The 26481-nt window shown below is 42.0% G+C and overlaps 2 protein-coding genes across 7 annotated transcripts in view; one reads left to right on the top strand and one right to left on the bottom strand.

Annotated features, from left to right (window-relative positions):
* The first annotated feature begins 761 nt into the window (after nt 1-761).
* PWP1 (PWP1 homolog, endonuclein) lies at nt 762-22616 on the top strand. Of its 5 annotated transcripts, none has more exons than XR_012586215.1 (16): nt 762-904; nt 1002-1060; nt 4423-4556; nt 4981-5066; nt 7419-7515; nt 8974-9084; nt 9885-10009; nt 11362-11435; nt 13605-13701; nt 14584-14645; nt 16431-16542; nt 17544-17634; nt 18500-18621; nt 19095-19200; nt 19936-20125; nt 21733-21828. XR_012586215.1 is itself a non-coding variant. In XM_074580622.1 (16 exons), the coding sequence occupies exons 1-15, from the start codon at nt 839-841 to the stop codon at nt 20049-20051; spliced, it is 1458 nt and encodes a 485-aa protein (XP_074436723.1). In that variant the 5' UTR covers nt 762-838; the 3' UTR covers nt 20052-20075; nt 21733-22616. The 5 variants fall into 5 exon arrangements, 4 of the variants coding, with proteins under 4 accessions (XP_074436723.1, XP_074436733.1, XP_074436710.1 ...); XM_074580622.1 differs by having other exon boundaries at nt 19936-20075; nt 21733-22616; XM_074580632.1 differs by lacking the exon at nt 21733-21828 and adding an exon at nt 21973-21990 and having other exon boundaries at nt 19936-20075.
* PRDM4 (PR/SET domain 4) overlaps nt 22183-26481 on the bottom strand; it is an 18464-nt gene continuing 14165 nt past the window's right edge. For both annotated transcript variants that reach the window (XM_074580584.1, XM_074580573.1), the window contains exons 10-11: nt 24806-24974; nt 22183-23360 (exon numbers count right to left, since the gene is read on the bottom strand). In XM_074580584.1, the coding sequence (XP_074436685.1) occupies nt 23051-23360; nt 24806-24974 (479 nt within the window). In that variant the 3' untranslated portion in view covers nt 22183-23050. The remainder of the gene's footprint in view (nt 23361-24805; nt 24975-26481) is intronic.

Genomic DNA, 26481 nt, shown 5'->3' with positions numbered 1-26481 from the left:
CAAGGAATTCATTCACAGCTTCCCATGGGCAGGCAGGTGCCCAGCCATTGCCAGGAAAGCAGGGCTTCGTCACACCTAATGGTTACTTGGGAAGACAAACACCAAAACCCCAAACACCGCCCGCTTCCTCATTTTTCCCCCAGATTTATATACTGAGCAAGACATCACATGGTGTGGAATATCCCTTTGGCCAGCTGGGGTCAGCTGTGCTGCCTGTGTCCCCTCCCGACTCCTTGTGCCCCCCAGCCCTCGCTGGCCGGGCGCTGTGAGGAGCAGGAAAGGCCTTGACTGCTCGGCCACGACCAAAACCCCCATTGCGCCGCCAGCCCCGCTTCCCATCCCAGCTCCAGCGCACAGCCCCGCTACAGCTGCCGGCGAGAGGGTCAACTCCATCCCCGCGGCAGCCACGACAGAGGAAGCGGCCGGGCACCCTTCTCAAACTAATCCTATGAAAAACCGGCGCCCCTCTCGCTGACGGCGATCCGTCTCCCGACAAGTTCTGTCAGTCACCGACCGGCGGCCGGCCCGAGGAGGACACTAGGGCAGAGCGGCCCCCCGCCGCCTCCCCGCTACCGCCGCGCAGGCCTCACCCCCCCGGCACCGCCCCTTCCGGATCCGCCCACTCAGGCCTCTCCCCCCTGTAGCCCCGCCCCTCTCCCCCCCCCGGGCCGTCACGGCGCTCGGTGATGACCTCACGCGGCTTTGTCTCCGCCCCTTCCGTTTTTCTCCGCCGCTAACAGGCTGTGGCCCCACCCTCCTCCACTGGTGACGTCACTCGGGGCGCGCCGGAGCCGCTCGCACGCGCTGTCGCCGCCCGCGTGCCGCCGCCGCCGCCGCCATGAGCTGCCCGGTGACGTGCGCCGCCTGGGTGCGTTGCGGCGTTGCCAAGGAAACGCCGGACAAGGTGTGTGCGGGGGGGGGGGGGCCGGGCTGAGGGGACCCCCGCAACACCTTCTCCCCCCCGCCGCCATCATCCCTCTCTCCCTGTGTCCTCCCCGCAGGTGCAGCTCGACCAGGAGGAGCTGAACCGTCTGATCGAGGAGGCCCAGGACAAGCTGGGGTGAGCCGGGGGGAGCGGGGCCGGGGCGGGGTTGGAGCCCCCACCGAACCTCGCCGTGGTGTGGAGGGGCCGGGTGGGGGGAGCGGCGGGGGAGGGTCTCGCTGAAGGCCCGGCTCGGGAAGCGGCGGCGGGCCGAGGAGATCGGCCCCGGCCGGCCTGGGCTCCTCCTGGAGAGGCCGTGCCGGGTGAGCCCGAGTGCCGGGAGGGTCGTCTGTCCGGAGAGCGGGCGGAGAAGCGTCGGACGGAGGATGTGTCCTGCCTGAGCTGCGGGTACGGCAACGTGGGTGGTGTTCCCGTGTGGTTCTTCCGACGTGACCCGTGGGCCGTCAGGCTAGCCGAGCCTTTCAGGTGAAGTCTCCAGAGATCCTCTCGGGGCCAGCTCCTCGCTGGAGTTGCCATTCCCCTCTGGAGTGGATCTGTAACTGCGGGTGCTGGGGAGTCCGGGGGGCAGTTTGGTGCCTTGGAGATGTGGCCAACTGAGGTGGAAGTCCCAGATGGACACCGTGAAAAAGCGTATGCTGAGGGGGCGACGTGACAATCTAAGCAGGTCTGGAGGCCACAGCAGAGCTCAGAAGGACTTGGTATTTTGTGCTTCTCCAAAAAAAAGGCAAAACTTCACGCAGATATTTATGGTTCGGGTATTTACGGCTCACATCTGAAACGGTAGACATCATAACTCTCCACTTGGCACTAAAAGTTGCTGGTTGTGTAGTTGTGTTAAATTTTGTCATTCTGCTTTTAAGAAAAAGGTAAATAAGCTTATGGAAAGAATAAGAAAAGTGAGAGATTTAGAAAACATAATCTGTGGAAGACAATAGAGGAATGTCTCTCTTTTGTCTAGAAAAAGATGAGGGACTGAGGCCTTATTCCGTTTTCCAGCCTTTTTCAGCTAGATCTGTGTATAGATTTAGGCATCTCATTCTGTTTCGGCTATGTAGGGTGTGTGGTTACGCCACAGTATGTGTGACTCAACAGGCATAGGTATGCAATAGGTAGCAATAAAAACTTTTTTTAGTTCGGTGAATGTTACCCACCCAATTTCTATTAGATGGATCTGTGCCTTTATTGCTGAACAGAGTGTTTTGTCCCAGAACGTGTTTTGTTCTGGTTTTGTTTTTTAATGCTTCCAAAATCATCTTAAACATCTGGAAGGTTCTTACTTTATATCCATTTCTTTAGCAGTTATGTTTAATGTTTCCGTTCTCTGCGGTGTTACTTGTTTCTTCTTTATGTGTGTGAGCTTTTGTTTTTCTGGGTGGATTCCTTTCTCTTGCAATTTCAGAAACAGAAAGATTTGAGGTGCTGCTTATTAGTAATTATGCATTCCAGCATGGAACTGTAAAGACCATCCGCAACAACCAAAGGGGTTATGATCGCTTTATAACATCTGGTACTTTGTAGAATTTGTTATGACATCAGTCACTTTTTTTCCTGTGCAAGGATCACAAATCAGACTCAGATTTAGAGTCTCTAGCTATCTTTTTTCCTGTGTAAAAACTGGTAAAGTGAAGTGTTTATTTTACTGAATAGATTATAAAGATAGGTTTCTGTTATTTACTTTAGAAATCATACCTATGCGAACTATCTTGCCTCATTACTGCCTGGGAATTTTGCGTACAGGAGGACAGAAATGCTGGATTCTGCACATAGGACGCAGTAACACTTGTCACAAGTATAAATTGGGAGAGGGGTGGCTGGAGAGCAGCTCTGCAGAAAGGGATCTGGGGGTGCTGGTGGGCAGCAGGCTCAATAGGAGCCAGCAGTGTGCCCTGGTAGCCAGGAGGACAAACTGCATCCTGGGGTGCATCAAACACAGCATCACCAGCCGGTCAAAAGAGGTGATTATCCCACTATATTCAGCATTGGTGCTGTGTGCAGTTCTGGGCCCCACGATTTAAGAAGGATGTGAAGGTCCTTGAATGCGCCCAGAGGAGGGCAACAGAGCTGGTGGAATGGCTGGAAGGAATGTTCTGTGAGGAACGGCTAAGGACTTTGGGCTTGACTGGCTGGAGAAGAGGAGGCTGAGGGACAACCTCACTGCTCTCTACAGCTTCCTGAGGAGGGGAAGCGTTGATCTCTTCTCCCTGGGATCCCATGATAGGACGTGTGGGAATGGTTCAGTGCTGCACCAGGGGACGTTCAGACTGGACATTAGAAAGCATTTCTTTACCAAGAGGATGGTCAAACACTGGAAGAGGCTTCCTAGAGAGGTGGCTGATGCCCCAAGCCTGTCAGTGTTTAAGAGGCATTTGGACAATGCCCTTAATAACGTGCTTTAACTTTTGGTCAGCCCTAAAGTGATCAGGCAGTTGGGCTAGGTGATCATTGTAGAGTCTTTCCAACTGAAATGACTCTGTTCTGTTCTGTTCTATTCTTAAAACTATCACCTGTGCAGTAGGACAAGGGGTAATGGTTTTAAACTAAAGGAGGGTAGATTTAGACTAGATAGAAGGAAGAAATTTTTTATGATGAGAGTGGTGAAACACTGCAACAGGTTGCCCAGAGAGGTGGTAGATGCCCCGTCCCTGGAAGCATTCACGGTCAGGTTGGAAGGGGCTCTGAGCAACCCCATTTAGTTGAAGATGTCCCTGCTCATTGCAGGGGGTTGGACTAGATGATCTGTAAAGGTCCCTTCCAACGCAAACTATTCTATGAAATGCAGTGTATCCAGCAGGAATGAGTTCCTGTCGCACACACTCCATGGAGGTGTCTAGGATATGTGTTAGGTCCTCAGCCAATGTTTGATGTATGCTTCCTTCTACTGAATTTTTTGTATATGGAAACTCAATTGTTCGCACACAGAGTTTTCTGGATGTTGCATGGTTTGTCCTGTAAGAAGTAATCTGCAATATGTCCCTACCTAATTAATTTTATGTTGGCCTTTTTTCTTCTAATACAAATATGGGAAGTATGAGGAAATAAAATCTTAAAAATCTTGAAGAAATGCAAGAGTCATCACATGTGACAGGACATGTGGGTGGGATGAAAAAAAAAAAGGAATTAATTGGACACATGCAAATGCGCAGAAGTGAGGTTGAGAGCATTGTATCCACAAAAAAAGGGTAAGAGAAAGGGATTTAGACACACAGTTTATCTCTGTCGAATGGAATTTGTGTCACATTTTGTCATGAAAACTTTCAAGGAAAAGCTTTCTCTGGAAGCCTGAGAATAATGGTGCCTTGTATTTTGGGAAAAGATAGGAAAGGAGTGAATAGATTTCCAAATTAGTGGCATAAAGACGTGAAACCTGTGTGAACAGCCGGGATGGTGTGCTGAAATCTTGTTAGCAGTCCACTAAGTAATTACCTGGAAGCATGCTGAATGTCTGTCACAGTTTCTCAGGGATGTGTATCTTTAAACAGGGATGGTGCCGATGGTAGCAATGAAGGCCAGATGGCACGTGGCAGAGATAAGTCTTCTCATAAAAATGAAGGTCTGTCTGATGATGAACTGGAGGAGTATGATCTGGACAATTATGATGAAGAGGAATACGGAGGTAAGAAGTCAAATGTCAGGTATGCAATCTAGGTGAAGAACCTCTTCACTTCTTATTGTACGTAAGAAATCAATATGCTAAAACCGCACAGTGCTATATTTCAAATGCTGGAAATTCACATTTGTAATTATTTGCTTATTCCAGTTTCGGAAATCATTTAGTGGGTGAAACAATTCTGTGTGTCCCCCTGACATTAGAACCGAGAGCAGTGTTGAAAAGAGTTTCACTCCCCCTGCTGTAGTTCTGGAGCAGAGCAGCAGAAGTCCCTGAAAGCACTAAGCGATTTAAGAGGTTCTTATGTTTGGAACTTGGAAGTCCATTTACCCCACCCCTTAAAATTTCTAATACAGGTGTTGGTCCAGGGGTTTCTAACTTCCATATGTCATTGGCATGTATAAAAAAATGTTCTGAAATTCCCATGTAGGTGATTTAAAACTTGAAGACTCTTTGGCTGCTTTGGCAGTGTATGGGAGCAATGATCAGGATCCTTACATCACTCTAAAAACCACTGTAAGTACTATAAAAATGTTATATATCTCAAACAGCATAAACTTAAAAATCAGTTAAATTTTCCCACTGCCGGACTGCCTTAGGGTCTGTAGGTGCTTGCAGTTTGCCAAAAGTTTGCCAGACTTTTGATCAGATGGAACTCTTTTAAGGTTGCTTTGTGCAGTCACCTCTATGCATGCTTTTTACGTTGAAGTCAGAAGTTAAGGTGAACTGGCTCATGATTTAAGCCACATGCTTCTGTACATGGAGGTGGTTTGTCACCTATCTATCAGGACCCAGAAAATACTTGAAGAAGTAAGAAATCTCAGTATCTCAGGCTACTAACGACCCAAATTAGAAAACTTCCCAGATTGCAAGACTCTTACAACCCTCCACCAGTTTATGGAAGAAACCAAACTGAGGTGGATTCAGGCTACATGTCAAATTAGGGGTATCGAATGAAGAAATATGTCCCTGTTAAGCATATATGCGCAGCATAGTGCGTAGTTGACTGTTTCTGCCTGTATTAGTTTCCACCAAGTATCAGACAGGGAACATCTTAGCAGGAGCTGGCTTTGTAGGAGCTCTGCGGGGGGTGAAGACATCTCTGGCTGCAGCCTGGCACAAGCTAACTGTGTCAACAGTGCTGTCCTGTTATGCAGCCTGTTTATCTCTCTCTGGTGAACAGGTATGCAGCATGCAAGACATGAGATAATTCTTCTACTTTACTTAACGTCAGTATTGCCTTAGCTAGAATATTGGGTGCCTCTTCAGAAAAGATATGGAGAAATTCCAGAGAATATCCGGCAGTTTAGTTCAGAAGGTTAGACTGCTACTTGTGAGTGACTTAATTTACATGGAGAGATTACAGAAATCAGTTACAAGGTGAGGTTGCGTGAGAAGAGACGGTGTAAACTAGAGAGCAACTAGGAGAAACTATGATCACCTGGGGCAGGGTGATGAAGTAGGTGAATTTTTGAGACCTCTTTGAAGCATAAAGATTCTGAGATTTTTCTGGGTGCTGTCCTTCTTTATACTATTTTGGATTCTTTACAAAGCTAGTAAGTTGTAAAGAAAAGAGTAGCTCTAGGCTTCTACTACAATGTCCAGTTTGTGTGTCGGGGACTTTGTCAAACACGTGTGGTCTCAGACAAGGAGTTGTTATGGTGACTTCACATACTGTAACAGAGCTGAAGGAGGAAGGTATATGTTTATCTTTAAAACGAGTTCACTTGCTGTGTGCACTTTGGGGCACTGTGTGTTTTCTCTGTGTTCCACTGACTAGTTGACGATTTTTCTTGCTCCTATGTACCAGTAGAGGAGAGAAATGCTTTAAAAGTTATGTTTATGGTCAAAGAGCTATTAATTCACATAGGGATTCAGGGAGAATATCAACTGCATTTATTGTGTGTCAGAAAAGCTAATTTTCTTCCAGACATAGAAAAAGTGAACTCCTTTTTCTCAGGCCTTTCCTCCTATGCTCGAGTCCCTTTTTAGTGCTTCAACATGCATTTTATGTTGTCTCGTGATATTTACTACTAGTACTGTTGGAGACTAGGTACTGTGTAACATTAAGTTGATTAATGCAAAGAATTGCAGTACTTGATAGAATTCAAATATTGAAAAGATGCTTGAAGTGAATAAAAAAAATAAATTAAAAGCTTGCTACAAGAAGTCCAAGAAGTCTTGTATGTGTGGTATGTTTGAAGGATGGTACTCTGTTTGTGTAAGACTATTGACTCTTATGTACAGTTCTTAGTTTTCCACTAACGAAAATTCCCTGAATGCCTTCCATTCCTCAGTAACAATGAAAATTAGATGAGAGGTTACATTTGTGCTGGTACAGCTGAATGCCCAGTATAGCTGTAGGCAGTACTTTTCTGGAAATATTTTCCAGAAAATAGACAATGCTTTAATGCTCTTGGAATTGCTTCCTGGATGTGAGGAGCAGTTACAGTATGCTTATTGTGTAAAATGCTGTTATACGATATAACTGCTTAAGGCATGAGAGCACAAGGGAAATAAGCTATGTATGTGGGCTCCTAGTGGTGATTTTCTTTTCAGCAATGGGCTGAAAGTCAGCTTATGGTAGCCTTAAAAGATGGTTTCATATATCGTAATTAAACAACTCTCTAAATCTCCCTAGCTACACATAAACTGTCCTTCAGTCTCCCCATGATGGAGTCTGGTTCCTACCTTTCTCTCTTTACCGCCATAAGATGGTTTTATGCGGATGGGCAGCAGGGTGTTGGGTTTTGAGTGTTTTCAGTTATGGTCAAAAGTTATTATTGATTCAGCCTTTTGAACATTTGTAGTTTCGTGCATTTATGTGCTTTGCTTAACATCCGTTGTCTTCTCCTTTTTGCTGTTCAGGATCAATATGAGCAGGAGGACTTTTTGATTAAGCCCAGTGACAATCTTGTACTTTGTGGCAAAGTTGATAAAGATTACTGTAGTTTGGAGGTCCATGGTAAGTAGCATAGGATTTGTTCCTTACGGTGAAGCTAGGGAATATGTCTTGCCTAGCCTGTTCCATATGGCTGTGTAGAAGAGGAACAAGGTGTTTTTTGGAAGTTTTTTTTTTTTCTCCTCCTGTGTGTTTTGTCCTCTTTTTTTATATCATGGTGCTTTAGCCACTTTCCAGAACTAGAGTATTTAATGTGGAGTTATTGTTATTTAGAGGATAGTGTGCCTTTATCAGACTGTATAGCACTTCCTTTCCTTATTTCATTCCTATTGAAGCTTAGAAAATACTATGGCAATTTTATTCTCTGAGCATACAATCTTTCTTCCAAACAGTCATGCCAGCTTCCTGTAGGAGTTTATTGTTGGTTGTTTTTTTCCTTGCTTTCTCCTTGCTTCTTTAACTGTGCTTTCCACTGCTAGGAGTAGAAGAATCAGCACCTTTATCATCTTAGTTTTAGAAGAGATGATCCTTAATAGCATCAAAATACCACTTGTTCTAGGGATGGATTTAGTTTTACTGTGCAAAAGATTTTTCTGTTGCAGCAAGGAGTACTGCTGAGTGTGCTGAGGTTAGCATCTTTGGTGGTAACTTTGGGGGGATGTTTCTGGCTACTTCTGCTGTGGTACATGTTTCTGTAAGCATAAGTATTCTGTTTCAAGAAAACAGCAAGGCCAAAGTGTTTGAAGGCATCTCTTCAGATACCAGCATCTAGCATTTTCTGTATCTGGAGGTGTTTACAAATTTTATTAACTGTGTTATTTTCCCTCTATAAACTTATAAAACAATAGCACAGGCTTCTGCAGTTTATAACATTGAGTAGTTTACTAGGACTACTTTGTTAACTGAAGACTTTAGTTAGTATCTGAACATCTGTCACATGCACTTAAAACAGCACAGTGATTTTGCGTGTGTGATGATACCGTGTTATTAAAATTATTAATGTATTTTATCTGCTATCCAGTTAGTAAATCCTTTTATTATAAAGAGAAGAATAGCTGGCTAAAGGGAATGCTGTCTTTAGTATATGGTTGCTTTACCAAAAGTCTTCCCGTATCTGTCCGTTACAACCTGCTTTTATCTGACTTCTTCAGCTTCCTCTAATTTGAAAACTGTTTGTCTTTTACCTTCATTTCCCTTTTGATTGCATCTGGAATTATTTCTTGTCTTTTTTTTTCTTCTTTTTTTTTAAATTGCTGGTTCTGTAAAAATGAACGTCTAAACCTTCATTAATGTATCCTGATGTAGAAAGTGGTGGTGGTGGATACAGAGCATCTATTTTGAAGTGATTGTGCGTGGGGGCTCTGGCCTCTGCACTAACACTCTGAACACACTGTGAATTTACATTTTAGATCTCCTTGATGATTTAGTGTTTGCCACATCTGCATTTTGCCAAGTGAACTGTTGATAGTTGCTTGCTTTTCCTCTTCACGGACATGTTGTATATCTTTAATTCTTTTTCAGTTTACAATCATGAAGAGAACTCATTTTATGTACATCATGATATTATCTTGCCTGCTTACCCTCTGTGTCTGGAGTGGTTGAATTTTGATCCTAGTCCCGACGAATCACTAGGTACGTTACAAAGGATACTGTAAATGTCCAGTTAAATAATTTTTATTTGAAAAGTACACAGATGTAACGTCACTAAATAATTTCCTCTAGTGGTACAAATAGAAATAAAACCAAGATATTAAGACAGAAAAACTGAATATCAGACTTTTTGGTTTGGTGATACAGGTATCTTCGTGATGCTGCCATAACAAGCAATTTGACTAAAATACTGGTTTTATTACAAATAATTAAGTTATTGTCAATCAGCTGACCAGAGCAAGCTCTTCTCTAATCTGCTTTATTTTCCACTTGGAAATGGAAGGTTGCTTTTGTTCAAAATTGTTATGGCCAATGCTGTTGATTAACTATAAAACCGAGCAAGATTTTTATGTATTTAGTAACTTTACTTTAGTAACCTTAAATACATACAAATTATGTATTTAGTAACCTTTTTCCTGTGTTTTACAGATATTTTTTTTGCCATAGCACAGGGAATGTGTTTTTTGGTTTGGTTTGGGTTTTTTTTTCCTTAAAAAAGCAAACAAAACGTGGAACTTCATACAGCTTCTTTGAACAGTTACTTGTACTGAAGGGGAAGTGTATTGGCGAGCAAGTAAATTTTTGTCTGGCAGCATATGCTGTCAGTTGATATTTTCAAATTGTTCCGTGTCAGTTAGAATCATCAAAGATGTTCAAATAGAAGATTCTGGCACATAAGTATAAGTTTTACTTATTCAAAGAAATAAGCAACAGCTGGATTGCCAAATACGCTGTTTTGTAACTCTAAATAAATGTGGTTGCATTTGGGTTTCTGCTTGTAGGAAATTATGTTGCAGTGGGTAACATGACCCCGGTTATTGACATTTGGGACCTTGATATAGTGGAATCCTTAGAACCAGTCTTTTCTCTTGGAGACAAGAAAAAGAAGAAAAAGAAAGGGAAGAAAGTAAGTATTCCAAAATGGTTTATCTGGTTGGATGTAGGAAACTTAACAGCAAGGATAACGTTATTACTATTTTTCCTACACTAAAAAAATCGTAGATGATCTGGTTCAATTCCATCTGCAGTGTTGACAGGTTACAGAAGATAATGTCATGGTCATCTACGATAGGTTAAAATTAGTATTTTCCTGTGACTCAGAGAGTTGAAAACGCATTGAGCAATAAAGGACAAGGTTGACACTAATAAAATACATTTACTCAGGATTCATCTCTGTTAGCTTTATCTATCTAAAATTTAAGCATATTTTAAGCTAGTCATCGAAGCTGTCTGAGGTGAATGCATAGAGACACCCCCAGAGAATGGCTGAGTTTCTTTTAGTGGACTGCAGAGAAAACCTTAAGTACCAAAGAGGAAGACTGAGGTTTAGACTGGATGTTAAGTTATGTGAGATGAATCTGACCTTCATTGTGTGCCTGAATGTGGTGTTACGATTTGTCCAAATTCTTTGGTATGTAAAACAAGTCTGGAAGATAACTTAGATCTTGTTGATTTTTGCTTATAGTAGATGCCTCAGGAAGTGCTTAAAGACTCCCTCGAGTAAAAAGGAAAGGTGAACGCTGGGTATATAGCTAATCTTGGTTTCCCAAATGAAGGAGCACTGCAGTGTTAGTCAGCTAAGGAACCACTCTGTGTAATTGTGAAGGGGGGTTACTTCTTGAGCTCTCAGACCTTCTGGTTTTAAAAACAATAGAAAAAATATCCTTGGAAGGGGAATTTGTTCTGTGAAACTTGCCTCTGAAAATCACTGAGTTAACAGAATCACTGTTACCTCAATTTGAAATGCTCATTATTCTCTGTATGGATAATTGAAGTCTGGAAGTAAGAACAGAAGAGGAATGGGGTGGCTTATGGGAGGTTTCCAATTGCTGTCCCAGTAAACTTTGAAGCTTAACCATTTAAAAATAGAATTTGTAGTAGCTGGCAGTTACAAGGACCTAAGGCTCAGTTAATTGGGAGGAGAGAGAGAGAGAACTGCCAGGAGTGTTTAGAAAGAAGCTGAAGAAGCTGCGCAGTAGCTGGAAACAATGAGATTTCTTCTCCCGGCCTGAAGGGAGTAACCAGTTCTGTATGGCCACCAGCTGTGAGTGGAGCAATCTGAGATCCGGGGTAAGAGGCGAGGTACAGGTACTGCAGAGACAGTTCTATCAAAAGCCTTGTTGCAGCAAGTGAGAATAATTTAAAATACAAAGTTGTTTGTGAAGGCATTAAGGAGTTCATACTAATGTGTTGTAGCGCTTGATTGCTGTTGAAGCTGTAATTTTCAGAAGTCTGTTTGTGTCATATTTGCATACGCAGAGTTTATCTTCAGAAGGGACAGCAAAAGGACATACTGATGCTGTGCTTGATCTTTCATGGAATAAACAAAGCAGGTAAAAAAATACTTGAATAACAATGGATGGTTACAAATCTGTATACTTAATTAGGCATGTATTTTTCACACAAATCCAAAATCTTATGTAGCATAACATTGAACTTGAAAGTAGTGCTGCGATGAATTGATTCTCAAAAATACACACACTTTTTTTTTTTTTTTTAACTAGAAATCTTGATTTATTTTTTTAAACACCTATTTATTGCTACAGATCACTTTTTATTTGCAGGTTGTCCAGATGAGGGCAGGGCTAAGGTGAGTCTAAGCCATTTGATAAATTGGCTACATTTAAGCCAGATGCACAAATTGTAGAAGCAGAAGGGCTGCCCTGATCTGTGCCAATCTGCCGGTGACCTAAACCACCATTTCAACAGATAGAAGTAGATTTATAGAAGGAAGTCCTTGCTGTGCTGGTTTTTTTCCCCTCTGGCTTTTGCCCCAGAGCCGTGAACAGAAAAGAGTGTAAAAGCCCTAATAGCACAGTTATAGGAATGCCTCTGACTTTTGGGTTATACTGGACAGGGAGAATTCCCTGTCGCCTGAATGAACTAGCAAATGAAGTGCTGCTATTGAAGCAACACAAAGCTGGCCCATCTTGGGGGAGAGGTCAAGGACAATGCGCTGACTGAAATAAAGACGCTGCTGTTTTTTTCTTATCGTTTAGGTGTTTTTTAACAGTTCACCTGTCAGGATTCTCAGCATGGGCCTTGAAACTGTCAGACACAGGCTGATTTTTATGTTTGCTTTTTTTTTTCCCTGCTGTCATAAATGCCTCTGAAGATACACATAGGCAACTCCGCATACTCCTGATGAGCCTTCACTTGTAATGCTTTGTTATCTAGATGCTGAAGAAGGAAACACCCACACAGACATGCAGTAAATGTACATAAATTGCGCTCTTAATTTACAGTGCGCTGTCTGTTGTTCTTAAATTAAACGCGTATGCACAAAGTATGGTAGTGATCATTCCATCAGTCTTACAAAAGAGTAGCTTTCACGTACCTAGAAATGGTTGTCTGGTAATAATATAGAGACAAGTCACAAAATTTAAAGCTGCAATCGTTAAGTGTCTGGAATGCATAATTCCGTAATGTGCTGAGTTACGATTGGTACTGGTAGATCTTTCAGGAAATAAAAACAGCCTTGAAGTGGAAAGCTTATGGGCAAAACAAGTAACTCCTTGGAGCAGCTTATATTTAAGAGTTTTGTTGTTGTTTGGATTTTTTTAGGCAAGACATGATGTGACAGCTCTCTATAAATAACTTTCTGCCTGTAGGTCATAATGGTGTTACTGTAAAAGGTTCTCATAGCCTTCACTATGCGTTTTCTTAACTTTCCCTTGTGACATTGTTTGGGAGAACAGTGTTTCCAGGAGAATGTTGGCGCTTTCAGTCAGAAACGCTTGGTTAATATAAAAAGAAAAAGGTGAGGAGGGAACAGTTTCAATCAGGAACAACGTGTTGAGGTAATAAATCTGTTTTTAAGAGCAATGGAGCAATGGTAGCAATTGTACTTTGTATTTGACAGCGTTTGGGAACGATTTGAGTTTTTTCTGATTAAACTTCTAAACTGTGTATTTATTGCTCTTAACACAATTGGTCAAATTTAAGTTGAAACGTGGGATCTGTAAACTAAGTAAAATGTTAGTGGTTCCTTTCAGCATTCTATGAAGGGTGTACAGTGCTGGCTCTTCAGTAGTTGCATAAATACTCAGATATTAGAGAGCAAAATATTCTAAAACCAGGTTTGTCTCGCTCTTGGCTGTACGTGTATGCATACAGAACTAAGTTGCATAGGTAATGTTATTTAAAAGTACTATCTTAACGTCAAAGGAAAGGAAGTACTTAAGCACCTTTCTTGCTTTGTTTTGTTCAAGAATCTTCCAGAAAATGATATTTTAAGTGGTGTCGGGGGAAATGCAAGCAAAACTGTCAATGCTGTTGTACTAATGTTGTACTAATATAATCTAATAGAGTCTGTTTGTAGTCTTTACTTGTAACGTAGAATTACCTTCAGGGAGTTATCCCTCAGGCTTGAGATACATAGTCTGTAGACCAGAGAGTACATGATCTCAGAATCAGGCTCTGTATATATTTTGGATTTTTGACCGTTACTTGTTTGTATCTGTATAAAGATTTCTAAAACTTATTTTTTGATCCATTATCAGGAATGTTTTAGCAAGTGCGTCTGCTGACAATACTGTGATTTTGTGGGATATGTCTGTGGGTAAGCCAGCAGCCAGCCTGACGCTACATACAGACAAGGTATGTAATAATCGCTATGTTTCTTTCACTGTGAAATACAGAGGGAAAAAATAACCAGCTTTTCATTAGCTGCTTGGTAGTGAACCCATAGAACAACAATTCTGTAGTTTTCTAACAACTGTGCAGAATAGTTTAAATTTCTGAGTTAGTTGCTTTTGCGAACAACGCTGTATTTGCTTTTAAAAATGTTATTTAACTTATCCTTTAGAAAGTTTGCAAAGACTTACAGCATTTTTTAAAAGCCTTTTGTGTGAAAGCCTGGATGGTTGGGTATAAGCTACAAAAAATAGACCTCTGAGCATAGGTCAAGCTGTAACCCTCTCTTAAGGCAACAGTGAGTGTTGGTTACAGTTTGTTCTAGGTAAGAAAGGTTTAAAATAAATGATACTAAAATACCATAGTGATGAGTACTTCAGAAATGAATTCATCTCATAGTAATTACAATGTGAAAGTTAGTTATTAATAGCTATAACCTTATTTTGCTGTTAACAAAGTCACTGCCCTTGGCAAACTCCGGATTTTCATTTTTTGCTAATGTCTGCATTTTTCTCCCAACTGGAAGCAGCTATTCTTTTACCTCCTTCAGCTTATTTTTTTTAATATCTAGGGCAGAAACAGGGCATGTGGTTCCGTTCAGTTAAATTATATTGGAAAGTATCTTGTTTCCACTGGGTGGGGGCGTTTGAAATAAAAATGATGTGCATCTCTTGCACTGTTTTATGAGAAATCTCAGTTATCAACAAGCTTAGTAAGAAGGGTTTTTTGGGGGGAAATGTGCTGGTTTTGAGGAGGAGGGATTGTGCTGTGGTCAAAGAAAATTCCCGTATATATGTGTTGTATCTCAATGCTTATTTTTTTGAAATAAAATCTTCTGTTGTCTAGGTCCAGACATTGCAGTTTCATCCGTTTGAAACTCAGACGCTTATTTCTGGATCTTACGATAAGTATGTCAGGGTAATATTTTCAATTGTTACATGTGGGGAGGGTATTAGTGTTGAATTAAGCCCCTTAAGTTGCCTCAGGTTTTCTTTTTCATGTACTTATAACTGTGCCAAATTTGAGTAATGCTGTTATTTTTTTCCAGCAAGGTAGCCAGGTTTGTATGTGGCCAAAATGTAGTTTTCCTTACCTCTTTCTCAGGACTCGCCAAATACTTTAACCATCTGGACTGACATTTTCTGTGCCAGGTGTCTGATCCAACCTGAATTTATTTCTTAATTTGGCCGTATGGCATTTTCTGTGTTGGGAATGTGTCGCTGCTCATTCCTGTGAAAACTTGTCCAGGTTTTGCCAAACTGTAAGACCAGGGTGGGGGCATGAGAGACTTTAAAATCCCAGTCCTCTCCCTACAGCCTCTATGGATAGGCGCGCTATAGCCGAATTTTAACAGGCTGTCTCCTGGTGATTGCAGCCTGGAGATGCTGTGAAATGGGTTGTGTCTGCACACTTGGACTAGCACTGTAACTGCCACTTCTTATAAGCCCTGACAGCCAAAAAACTTCCTTTCTGTTCTCCCATCTCCTAGGGGTGACTTTTTAATTTTGTTCTATAACGGTGATTTTTCTTATATCGATTTTTTTTTTTTAATTCTGCTTTTAGGACTTTGTCCCTCTATTAATATTTAAAGACCTGTCAATCTTTAGCCAAGTCTTTATGTTCTCTGGCTTCTTTTATGCTCTGCATAAGTAAAAGTATCGGAGAAAACCCTTTTATTCTTCTTAGGAACCTGCTTACGTCCGCTTTCCCTCCCCCTTGACTTCCTTCAGTGAAAAGAAAAAAAAAGTCCAAATACCGAGACCAGCTTATCGGTCCCTTTTTAGCTAGCCCTTTGATCCCATGGACACCTATAAACCAGTGTACTATCTATAAACTAGTGAACTGCCATTGGGGATTTTTCCTGTAAAACCTCACAGGACCACAGTCTGTTTAATGAATGTTGGCAGATGCCTTCAAAACCTGAAAGTCAGACCGTTAAAAACTGCGTATGTACTAAACCTGTTTTTGTAAAACGCCTGGTAAGAGAGCTGAGACATGTAGATCACATTTCTTCGGGTTTAATTATAGGATAGAGTGGGAGCGGGTTACGCTGTGGCTGTAAATTGCGGTGAGATGTTGCGAGAGTGACATCATCGCTCCTCTCTTCCATTTGCATCCAGGAGCTTTTCGGGTTGGGACAGATTCTGCTGCCACTGGGCTGAGCACATGCCTGCAAAGAATCCCAAGGGACCCACTAACTCCCATCCCCTCTTTCTCCTTTTCTGGATTAGCATTTCCCTAACCACTTTTGAAGATTAATTTTTTATTCCTTTTTATTAAAGCATATTTGAAAATATTTGTATATGTATCAGAAATTGTGCATTGTTTTTGAACAGTCATTACTTGACTTTTTAGAAGTCTGTTCATAATTATTTGCATAATTATGGTCTCTTATATGATGCCTTATGTACTGAGTGAATTCAAGCTCTGTTTGCTTAGTTTCTATAGAACGGCTGTTTGTTACCAAGATGACACTTTGAAGCATATGGAAAAAGCTTGTGTTTATCTGAGAAATTTTAATCTGTTATTAAGTTGGAAGACTAAATAGCGAAGCTGATTCCATTTTAATTTTTGAATTGTTGTTTACATGGGCCTTCTACAGATGCCAGTGGTAAAACAAAACAAACTTCATAAAGCAGTCTGCCCTGATTATTTTTTTTTTCTTTTTTATTTCCTATCCCTTTTTCCCATAGATCAGCTGTGCTGTATGACTGCAGAAACCCACAAGATAACCATCGAACATGGCGGTTTAGCGGTCAGGTTGAAAGAGTAACCTGGAATCATTTTTCACCTTGTAATTTCTTAGTGAGTACATGCTCTTCTGTTCTAGGTCTGTTGACTGTTGCCATTTTGTTTAACCTGTAATGTTTCTGAATCACATAATGGAGCTGATGGACAGTTGAACTGTTGGTGTTACTTATTTTAAAAATGCAGTGTGTGGACGGATGGTTTTAGGTATTTTTTTCAACAAGTATATAGAGACCAGCTACTTATTTGGTATCTTCGTTATGACAGTAGAAAAGCAATTGATGCCGATGCTTTTTCACTCCAGAGGTGACATCTTTGCCATGTTGTTAGAGTGTTTCGTGGGTGGGTTGTATTTTCCTTTGTATAGTTGCTGTTGTGTTTCATGTAATGAGGCAATTGCAGCTGAGAAGTAGCTAATTAGAAGATCCTGAATATTAGTTCAGTGTTTCCCATCAGCGCTAGAGGGCAGTGTCCTCCTAGCTGGTATAGAGTGAAAATACCTTGATTTTGTGGAGGTTTTTATAATAAAACTTTTAAAGAGAATTTAAACCAAATCTTTTTTTATTATCTCAATGGCTGTCTAGTTCTCTGTTGCTTTGTGTGTGCAGCCAGCAAAAGCAGTTGCTGAGTTCTGTTGGGTTTATGATTTAGATCTCTCCTGGTATAATAGACACTTGGCTTTGCACAGGGCTATTATGCAGCCACTGGATGGCCCCAAAAATTTGAACTGATTGATAGTTAAGAGACTAAAGGCTCTATATTTCTTTGTCTAACGTGAGAGCCAAGCTTAGTAGTGCAACCATTTTCAAAATAGAGTTTAAGAAATGTGTATAGGACTAAGACTTCCATGGTGCGTAGAATAGCTCAGGCAGCGTCAGGATGGAGCCTGACCTTGGGGATGCAGACCCTGTAAGGTGTGTAATATGCCCTGCCGAGAAGCAGTGTAAGTCTGGCTCAAGTCACAGGGATTTACTAGAGGGTGGGTATGATTTCACAGGAGGTTTTTTTCAAATGAGCGACTACGGCTGTTTGTTTTTATAATGTTGTGGTTTCCTTAGGCAAGCACAGAGGACGGCTTTGTGTACTGTCTGGATGCTCGTTCTGATAAGCCGCTGTTTACTCTGAAAGCGCACGATGAAGAGGTGTCAGGTAAATTGTGTGCGTGTGTATGTTGTGTTTGTCCCCAGTGGCGAGGCACATCTGGAAGATGTCTTTAACTGATACGACTGAGGTGGTGGTGATTCCTTGGTTAACAGATGAGAGTTGTGCATACTAATCATGGGTAGCTGGCGTGTGAAACAAATCTCTCCTCAGAAGCCATTGTAAAGCAAAGTATTTTAACAACAGTGAACTTTTCTCAGTTTCTCAGAATGTCATGAACGTCAAAACAGATCTGTTCACTTGGGACTTACTCCCTGTGTTTTTGGGGTAAGGAATAACAAAAACTATGCAGTCTGGTCCAGGATTATGAACTGTAATGTTTACCTCCTCTATCTGTAATTATTTTATACTGACATTTATTCTGGAGATGATTTATGTATGGCACATGGGAAGGTTTTCACACTGCCTCCTTTAGACTACTTTAATTATTTGATCAGTGTAGGAGCTTCTAAAAAGCAACTCTAAGCACCTGATCAGGTGTCTAAAATGAGATCATATGAATATGCCCCATCCTCTTGGATAGCAAAAGAGATGGTCTTTGGCAAATAACTGAAGAACACTAGCAGGGGAAGCCAGATCATGTGAAGTAAGAAGCAGAACAACGGCATCTTTGCACTGTTACTGTTGTTGGATTGAAGGCAAAATAGGCCTACATGATGTTAGTTTGCTGTCACAACAGCGAGCGGTAGCAGCATGAAACTCTCATTAACTTTTTCTCCTTTGTGCTGGAACAGAGTTTAGTGTGAAAAGAATATTGGGTTTGTTAACGCGACTTTGCTTCAAAATGTGCCCTCATTTCTGTGAAACGGTGGTTACCTGGTGCTCTCACACTGCTGCACTCTTCATCTTCCAGGGCTACAGCTAAGCAGTCAGATCAAAGGGTGCCTTGTGACATCGTCTGCTGACAAATACGTGAAGATTTGGGATATCCTGGGAGACAGACCAAGTTTAGTCCATTCCAGGGCTATGAAAATGGTAGAGTAATATTAATTTCTTGATTCCAAGAAGGTTTATATATAAACTATGTCTGCTTATTCCTTTTTGTCTAGCTTGAATCTTGTTTTACCTAACATCATAACATCTTTTAGAGGGAAAAAAACCCAATCACAACTGGGTATTCTGGGTAAGTCATTATCATTACAGTGCAGTATTCAGTTCAACATGTAATTGGCAGACTGCTTCAAAGCCTCAGACCTGAATACCAGATACAACGTTCTGAGCAGAACTAGAGGTACTCCAGTGTGTATCTGCCAGCTTCAAGGCAAAGGTGTGATTTACTGTTTGTAATTAGCAGCTCTTGACTTTAATTTTGTGTCCTTACAAAATAAGTTTCAGAAAACTTAGCATAAATTTGTTTAAAACTTGCTTGGCGAAAGTATTTTCAGATGACAAATTAATTTTAGGATGATATTTACAAAAAAAATATCCTCTTCCTTCCTCCCTCCCAGGGTGTTCTGTTTTGTGCAGCCAGCTGCCCTGACTTCCCCTTCGTTTTTGCCTTTGGAGGAGAGCGGGACGGGCTGCGTGTCTGGGATATAAGCAAGATTTCTGCAGGTAACATTCTTATTTCTTTGAATTTTGTGGTTCTCCCCTTGTCCCCAGGGTGTATTTGTATATTCAGTAATGTATTCTGGTCTGAGAGAAACTGTAGGTTAATATTTTTAAATACCCCAAGACTACATGTCTTCACATTTTCAGCTTCAAAAAATGTGGGTTTTTTCTAACTTGGAAAACTGTGTTTGCCACATGATTTATTTTCTCATAGCTGAAGTATAATACCTGATTTCTTGTAATACCTATGTTTTACTTTTTTCTGAATGTTCCTGGTGTAATCAAGTATCACATTTTTGAGTACCTGTACAAATAAAAGCAAGGACTAGTTTTAATGGGTTGTTGTAGCTACATGTAACTAAATGGCATGAATTTTTAGAGGCTTTTAAGAGCTTGGTGGAAACCAGAGAGACTAAAACCAGAAATAAATTATTTAACCTTAATGTTCTGCTTTACAAAACTCATCCATTTCACAGTACTTAGGCACAGGGAAACCTCTAGAGATACTCTGGGGGAGAAATAACAGGATTTGTAATTTAGGCAGCATATACGGGTGATTGTTTGGACGTGTAAGCTTTGGCTCCCTACTCAGGGCAAAGGGGAAAGCTTTAAAATTGCACCAGGTTAGGATTTCTGTTCCGTGGTTTTCCTTTCCGTGATGCTCACCACACTGTACCTGCTGTACTGCTCTTGTCCCTGCGACACTAATGTGTAAGCAAGCCCCTGTCTCTGTTGCAGTGAATGAAGTTTTTGGAAACAGAGAGAGACATGTTCTGGCAAGTGCCAGCTCTGTGGCTTCCAGCTCCACAGCCGGCAGTAGCAGCAACGATTCGGAGACAGCAATGGAATCATGACGGCTCAAACATCACAAAATCAAAGTAATTAATGGGACTACGACTAATGTGTATTCTACAGATCCCCCTGTTTGGTGAGAGTTCATAGAAATTACTTGACTGTCTTGCAATCCGCAGGCTTCTTCATCTCAGACAAAGAAACACGGTGATGTGGTTAAGCTCTAAATCAGCAGTTCCAAGTTCCTGCCTCTATTACCGGCTTTGAAAGATGAAGTCACTTGCTTTTGCCTGAGATTAGAAACAGGGGCCACCATGTGTCAAGTTGATATAAAAATGAAATAGTCAAAATAGAAGAGCGTCCTGCTGCTACCAGAAGTTTGATGAATACTGCAGGAAGGTCAATAGCTTCTAAGGGCATCAGGAAAAATACTTCAGACAGCGGTTGCCTAATAAATAACCAAACAAAAGCTGAATGAAATGACAAGTGTAAATAGATAATTTAGCCTTAATTTGAGGCTAGAATTACAGATTTCTAATACGTATTTTAAAAGTTCTTCTCTGTAACCTGTTTAAGTCTATTTCGTAGGCACTAAGTTGGAGTCCCGAAGTAGAACCTTAAAATGTGTTTCTACCACCTCAACTCACCGATATCAAACCAGAAATATCCCAGCTCTGTCCCATCAAGGGTTTCTTTTCCCTGGTTCCACAGCACCTGAAGCTTATAGATGTTGCATGTGTATTGGGTTTTTCTTAAAGCTCCAAATGTAATATATATATGCAAAGAGAATGTGAACTGAAATAAGGAACTACTACTTGGGCGAGGACGAGAGGCTGTCAGGACAGGAAGTGAGGGTAGGGATCTCAGCTGGTCACTGTTGCTGGTGAAAGCTGTCCATGTCACGTGCTCATGTTCTTAACTCCACCCAGGCATTTCTGCCTGAAACCTGAAGGCACAGAGGAACATTTCGAGTATCAGCCTAACCACTGACTTTTGAACACCTCATTTAAAGCATCGGGAACCTAGTCAAGTAATGTGACTGAATTTCCTCACATTTAAAATGAACACCCAAGTGCCTTACCCCAGGCCAGAAGTCAAATGGTACTCGTAGCCTGTGGAGTGCGTGGAAGGTGGACAACCACTGGAAGGTCTCTGTTGAAGTGCTGCTGCTTTAAAAATGCCCGGGGTATTAAAACAACTGGTGTCAAAGCAGCCCTAGTGTCAGCGCACGTAGCTGACAAGATCTTAACCACTGCTTTCCACCCTAGCTGATTGTAACTCCTTCTGGTGAGGTAAAGCAGGTAACTTTTATCAGTACAACCTGCAGGTGGCAGAAAAGGCAGGGCTGTAGGTTTCTTTCCCATCCCTTGAAGTAAGTGGCTGCTTCTAAATCCAGTTTAGCTGTTTCTAGTCTGGTGACAGGCGTTTTGCATGGCACTGCAGGAACCAAGAATCAATCCTTTCTCTGCCAAGCAATAGCGAACAGTGTGGACAACAAATGAACGACGTCTTTTTTGAAGCTTAAGAACCTCTGTTCAAGTCTTTTCTACTGAAAAGCTGCAAGTTTTTCAAAGCTTTAACTTGAAATAAAGGCTTCATGTTAAGCTCTTTGAGGGTTGTAATTTCTGTTATATCTCTACTTTTTGGTATTAATTGGCACCATAGGTCTAGAAGCTGGACTCTATGTAAAAGGTCTTTTCCAACCTAAATGATTGGATGGTTCTAAGTTGCTTTTTGTTTTAGGAAGAAAATGCATTACTGCAAGCAACTCATCTCTCCCTTGACTACACAAAAGCCCCGAACCTGTCTTTCTGGAGCTTATTTTCATACTGATCTCAGACGGCACGCATTGTGGATTTTCAGGTTTGAAGAACTCAGGGAGCTGAACTTAGGCCATTTAGAGCAGGAACTGGAACCTCTTTCACAAGGGAACCTCCACCTACCTTGTGGGAGAAGGCGGCTCAACTTACTGTTCTTTTGCAGCACACCCAGAGGAGCCACACAGCAAATCTACACGAGTTAAAGACCGGTTCTTACCTCTGCCTGTTCATGGAGGTGCTCCAACCCATAACCTTGTCCCACGAAAGCTTGGGAGAGGCAGATGATGAAAAAGTGGTGGTATTTCTCTTATCATCATTATCAGAAATAGAAACCTTTTTTCAAACGTGTAAATATTAAAAAAAGAACATTAGAAAAGAGCCACATTTTTAATTTTTTCAAAAGAAAACAACCAAATGAAATACATCTTCATTCCATAAATAATATTAGCAGCAAACCCTCCCATCGTTCTAGGTGGTAAAAGGTTTACAGCACAAGTAATATATACTGTAAACACTGCCCCATCATCTGTAAGCCTCTGCCTTACTAAGTCTATACAGTCTTTACCTCTTCACCCGCTTACATGTTCTAGGGAACCAGAGTGGGAAGAGGCAATAACTGTTCTCCAAAAGCCAGTATTTGCTTTTCTGTAGCGGGGTAAGTAATTGCTTTGTCTGCAAATGCTGATTTTGCTGTTGTTTCTTTTAATTTAAGATGAAAACCTGAGCCTTGACAAGTCTTTGCTTTGTGCCAAACCACATCCTTCAGTTAAAAAGTCTTAAAAAGCAAAATACATCACTGCCACCACTATTTTTTGTTTGTTTTTCTTATTGTCATGGCTTTGGCAGTTAAGGACAGTTGGCTTACAGCTCCCCGCAGTCACTCAACTACATTTCTGGTTTGTGGCTCTTTACTCAAAGGGCTATGCAAGGTGTGTCATGTATCCCGGCACTGGATGGATTAATCTGAGTGATTTGGAAAGGAAGTATGCACAGTGTGTGTGTGGGGGGAAAATCTCCTTGCCTCACATTTCCTTCTTAGCAACTCTTCACTTCCATGTGCATGATCCGTTCTCATTCCGTGTTTTGGCGACAGAGTTCATTAAGCGGTGGTAGTGCGGAGACCAAAACAGAAGGAAAACTCCTATTTGACATACGCTGTTGACTGGGGAAAAAAAGGAAGAGTTTTGCTTTTTTTCCTTCCCCAGTTTTAACATCCAAGAAAATTTCCCTGCCTCTCTTCTTCATTTGTGTCCAGAGAGGGCGTCGCCTGTTGAATAGACTCCATTGTTAATCCTACAGTCTTCAGTCCTCATAGAGTCTATTAATTCTTCCTCTGAATCCTCCTCCTCTTCCTCCTCCGGGGCTGACAGGCTGGATGTGGGGCCTTTACATATTTTTAAGTGGCGAGTGAGGTGATATTTGGTTAGATAAGCCTTGGAGCATTTTTCACAGACATAGTCCCTCTTTCCTTCATGTGAATTGAGATGCTTCTTCAGGTGATTTGTCCTCAGAAACAGCTTGTCACACTTGGGGCACTTGATCTGCCGTTCTCTGCAAGACATGGAAAAGTTATAATTTGCTCCTGATCCTGTATTAAATAGTGGGGTGGTGGTGACAGGAAGGGTGAAAGGGTCAGTCTTACTCCTAAATTATACTTTCAAGTAAGAAAGTACCATCTTACTTGAAGGAGATGCAGACCAGAAATAACAGCACTGCTGCAGCACTGAAAGGTAAACGCTGCTCAGTTTTCTCTCACACAACACATACACAAAGCCCCTCTTCTCTGCTTCCCCCCACCCCCAACATCACTGGCAAAAGTCAGGCTTTTTGGATTAACTGCTAGCTTGCAACCAGCTGTTGTTCTTTCCTGGTGATAAATTCAAGAAAAAAGAATTCTACAAGGGTTTTTGCTTGTTTATTTTTTGAATAAGACCAAACTCTGGTTAAGCTCCGTGTTTTGGCAAGGGCAGAAATGTTACCATGGTGGAACATGGCAACCCATCCTTCCTTCCCACCCTGCGTAAATGGGAGCTGGGGGTGGGGAGGAACCCCAAAAAGAAAACAAAGCTGCCGCCTGTTAACAACGCTCAGTCTGTAAATGCTAAGCAGAGGCTTACCAGACTGCAGCAGTCTGGTAGTGTAGATGACCGTGCAAAACACCTCCCAGCAGTAGTGCTCCTGCTCTTTCAGCTAGAGGCTGTAAGAACAAGCAGCAAAGCAAGACTCGCTCGCTCGCTCACGCAAGCTGCACTGTGCTGTCTCCTAGGCAGCACGACAGAGGCGGCAATCGATTCCAAGTCAGTACAAGAACCAGATGCTGAAAACAAAATAAGCAGAGGGAATAGCTTTGGGCAAGCAGCCTTTAAGGGAGGAGCTTGGATTGGGAGTAACTGAATAGGATGGAGAGATTCTCACAGCAAAAGGAAAGATCTCGCCTGTCAGAGAGCTGAGGGGCTGGGAGAAACCTGTAGATAACTGGTGGAGGACCTCGGGGTGGGGATCTGCCCTCACCACGGGCGTCTCCCTGGAGGAGGAGCATGATTGATTGAGACCTGGGGGGAGGTAAGAGCTGGGAATGGCTGCACCCCACCCCTGATACAAACAGAGAAGGAGACTTCACTAACAAGCCACTCGGTGAGAATAGCATTGAGGAGGTTTATGATTTTTTTATGGTCACGTTGGGAGGTGCAAACAGTAGAGAACCAACTGTAAATCAACCAACTCCCTCTCTCTTCAAAAAATGGCTCCTGAATGCTGTTTCACAAGACAAGGTGCATGCCTGGAATCTACCATGCCATTAAAATATTGCAAACACTACAATAAGACAACTTCAGCCAGTAACGAGGAATTTGTCTGTATTGACTTCTCTGTCATTTTAGAGGATGAACCCGTACTCACTAGGCCAAACTATCTGCAAACTAGACATTCTCTCTTGGGCCTTTCAGCTTCGTTATTTATTGCACTGGCTGTCCTACACCTCCTGTGAGATCACTTACTGCGTGTGAGTGAGTACGTGCTGCTTGAGGTCCTGCCTCCGCATGAATAGCTTTTCACAGTAATCGCACTTCAGGTTCTTCTCCCCCGTGTGGATGACCATGTGCGACTCCAGATGAGCCTTCTGGGTGAACGATTTGTCGCAGAGGGTACAGCGATAATTCTTCTGACCTAGGATTACATACATACACCCACACATTGCCAGTCAGTGTCCCAAGAAATACAGTAAGCAAACACGCCTGACCACTTCTGAAGAATAAACTTTTACGCTGAAGAAAGGCAGATTCTGTGTGAACAGCACCTGTTTCCTCCTGCAGTTCCTTCAGACTCAGCGTAAAGGCCTACCTAGTTACAGTCCAGATTTAGCTATGCAAAAACCAGGCATCTGACTTCATTTAATCATTCCCAAAACTTTTCACCCCCCAGCCCATGCCCCCCAGGCCAAAAAACCCACTTCATGCTACTGTTTCGAACCACTGAGCCCTTCATGTGATGCACGGCTCTGCACTTAGTCCTTAACACCATCCGTTCCTCTTCCTCCAGTGCTTGTGGTGAGTCAGCCTTTCCTGTAAGATGACTTTCTGCTTCTTGTCTACACCAACTGTGCCTCCCTGTTCTGCATATCAAAACATCACCAGCAGACTTGTAAATTTTCCAGCAAAGAGATCCAGGCAAACACTTAACAAGACTAGGCTTATCCAAGATGAATTCTTGAGTAAAAATGACGGTAGCCTCCTTTTTAATAGTAACCATGGTAGCCATCTAGTTACTCTACCTGAGTACATCCTCATCTCCTCTAGTTTCCCACAGGAACTGATTCTGATGCCTTACCGGCACCCAACCACATTTGATGCACTGCATTGCCTTTGTCTAGAAAAACAAGTTCTCTTACCTAACAAACACATGGGTGCAAAGCTCACTGGCTCTTTGGTAACTTCTATGTTTTATCCCATTTTTCCACTTACCTATAGCTCTCCCATTATTCTTTGCCAGAAATAGTTCGAAACCCCTGCGCACCACTGAATTCAGACTAAGTCTGAATACCACTTGAATCCCTATCCCACTGAGTATTGTGTGGTTGTGTATACCACATTTATACTCACTCAGTTTATTAAAACTCCTCACTCCTGAGCACGGAGCTTCCTGTGCTTGACTCAAGCGCACTGAGCTCCTGGTTTTATTCCCTTTCCAGCTCTGTGATTTGCATTCTGTGGTTCCCAACAGCTATTTCAACCTTAAAAAAAAAAGCAGCAAAAATATCCACACTATTGCTGTCCTGTACTTGACCTTCACCCTCTCCCCTGTCTTCACACTGTGTTAAATCCATGCCTTTTTGTATTTCCTCTTTTCTTACACGGCTGAAAAATCACCGATTTATTTTCCTCTTTTAGAGCTCATTCACTGATCTCCTGGCAATTCTCCCTTTATCCCCAAAGCCTCTAGTGATACCCAAATGCCCACAGAAGTCAAGAGCACATTCACGCTTAAGTTTTGATGAGTGACAGAGCTGAGCCTTGGCCACATCAGTCTGACCCTACAGTCACCAATTTCAGTCTAGTGCCATTTCCTTAAGATGACAATTCAAAGTAAGAAAGAGGGGAAAGAGCTCAACCCCATATTTATGTGGACAACTGTCCACATTACAAGGTCTCAAACCCAATTGGCTTTTTCTCACAAG

Source organism: Larus michahellis, chromosome 1 (genome assembly GCF_964199755.1).
Source record: "Larus michahellis chromosome 1, bLarMic1.1, whole genome shotgun sequence".
Classification (NCBI taxonomy): Eukaryota; Metazoa; Chordata; class Aves; order Charadriiformes; family Laridae; genus Larus; species Larus michahellis.
This window is presented reverse-complemented; position numbering and strand designations above follow the sequence as displayed.

Excerpts from the sequence above, each read along its gene's own strand:
- PWP1 (XM_074580622.1), top strand. The coding sequence starts at position 839 with ATGAGCTGCCCGGTGACGTGCGCCGCCTGGGTGCGTTGCGGCGTTGCC. Across the intron at positions 10,010-11,361 it reads AGAAAAAGAAAGGGAAGAAA|AGTTTATCTTCAGAAGGGAC; the intron begins GTAAGTATTCCA and ends TTGCATACGCAG. Across the intron at positions 13,702-14,583 it reads TGACGCTACATACAGACAAG|GTCCAGACATTGCAGTTTCA; the intron begins GTATGTAATAAT and ends TCTGTTGTCTAG.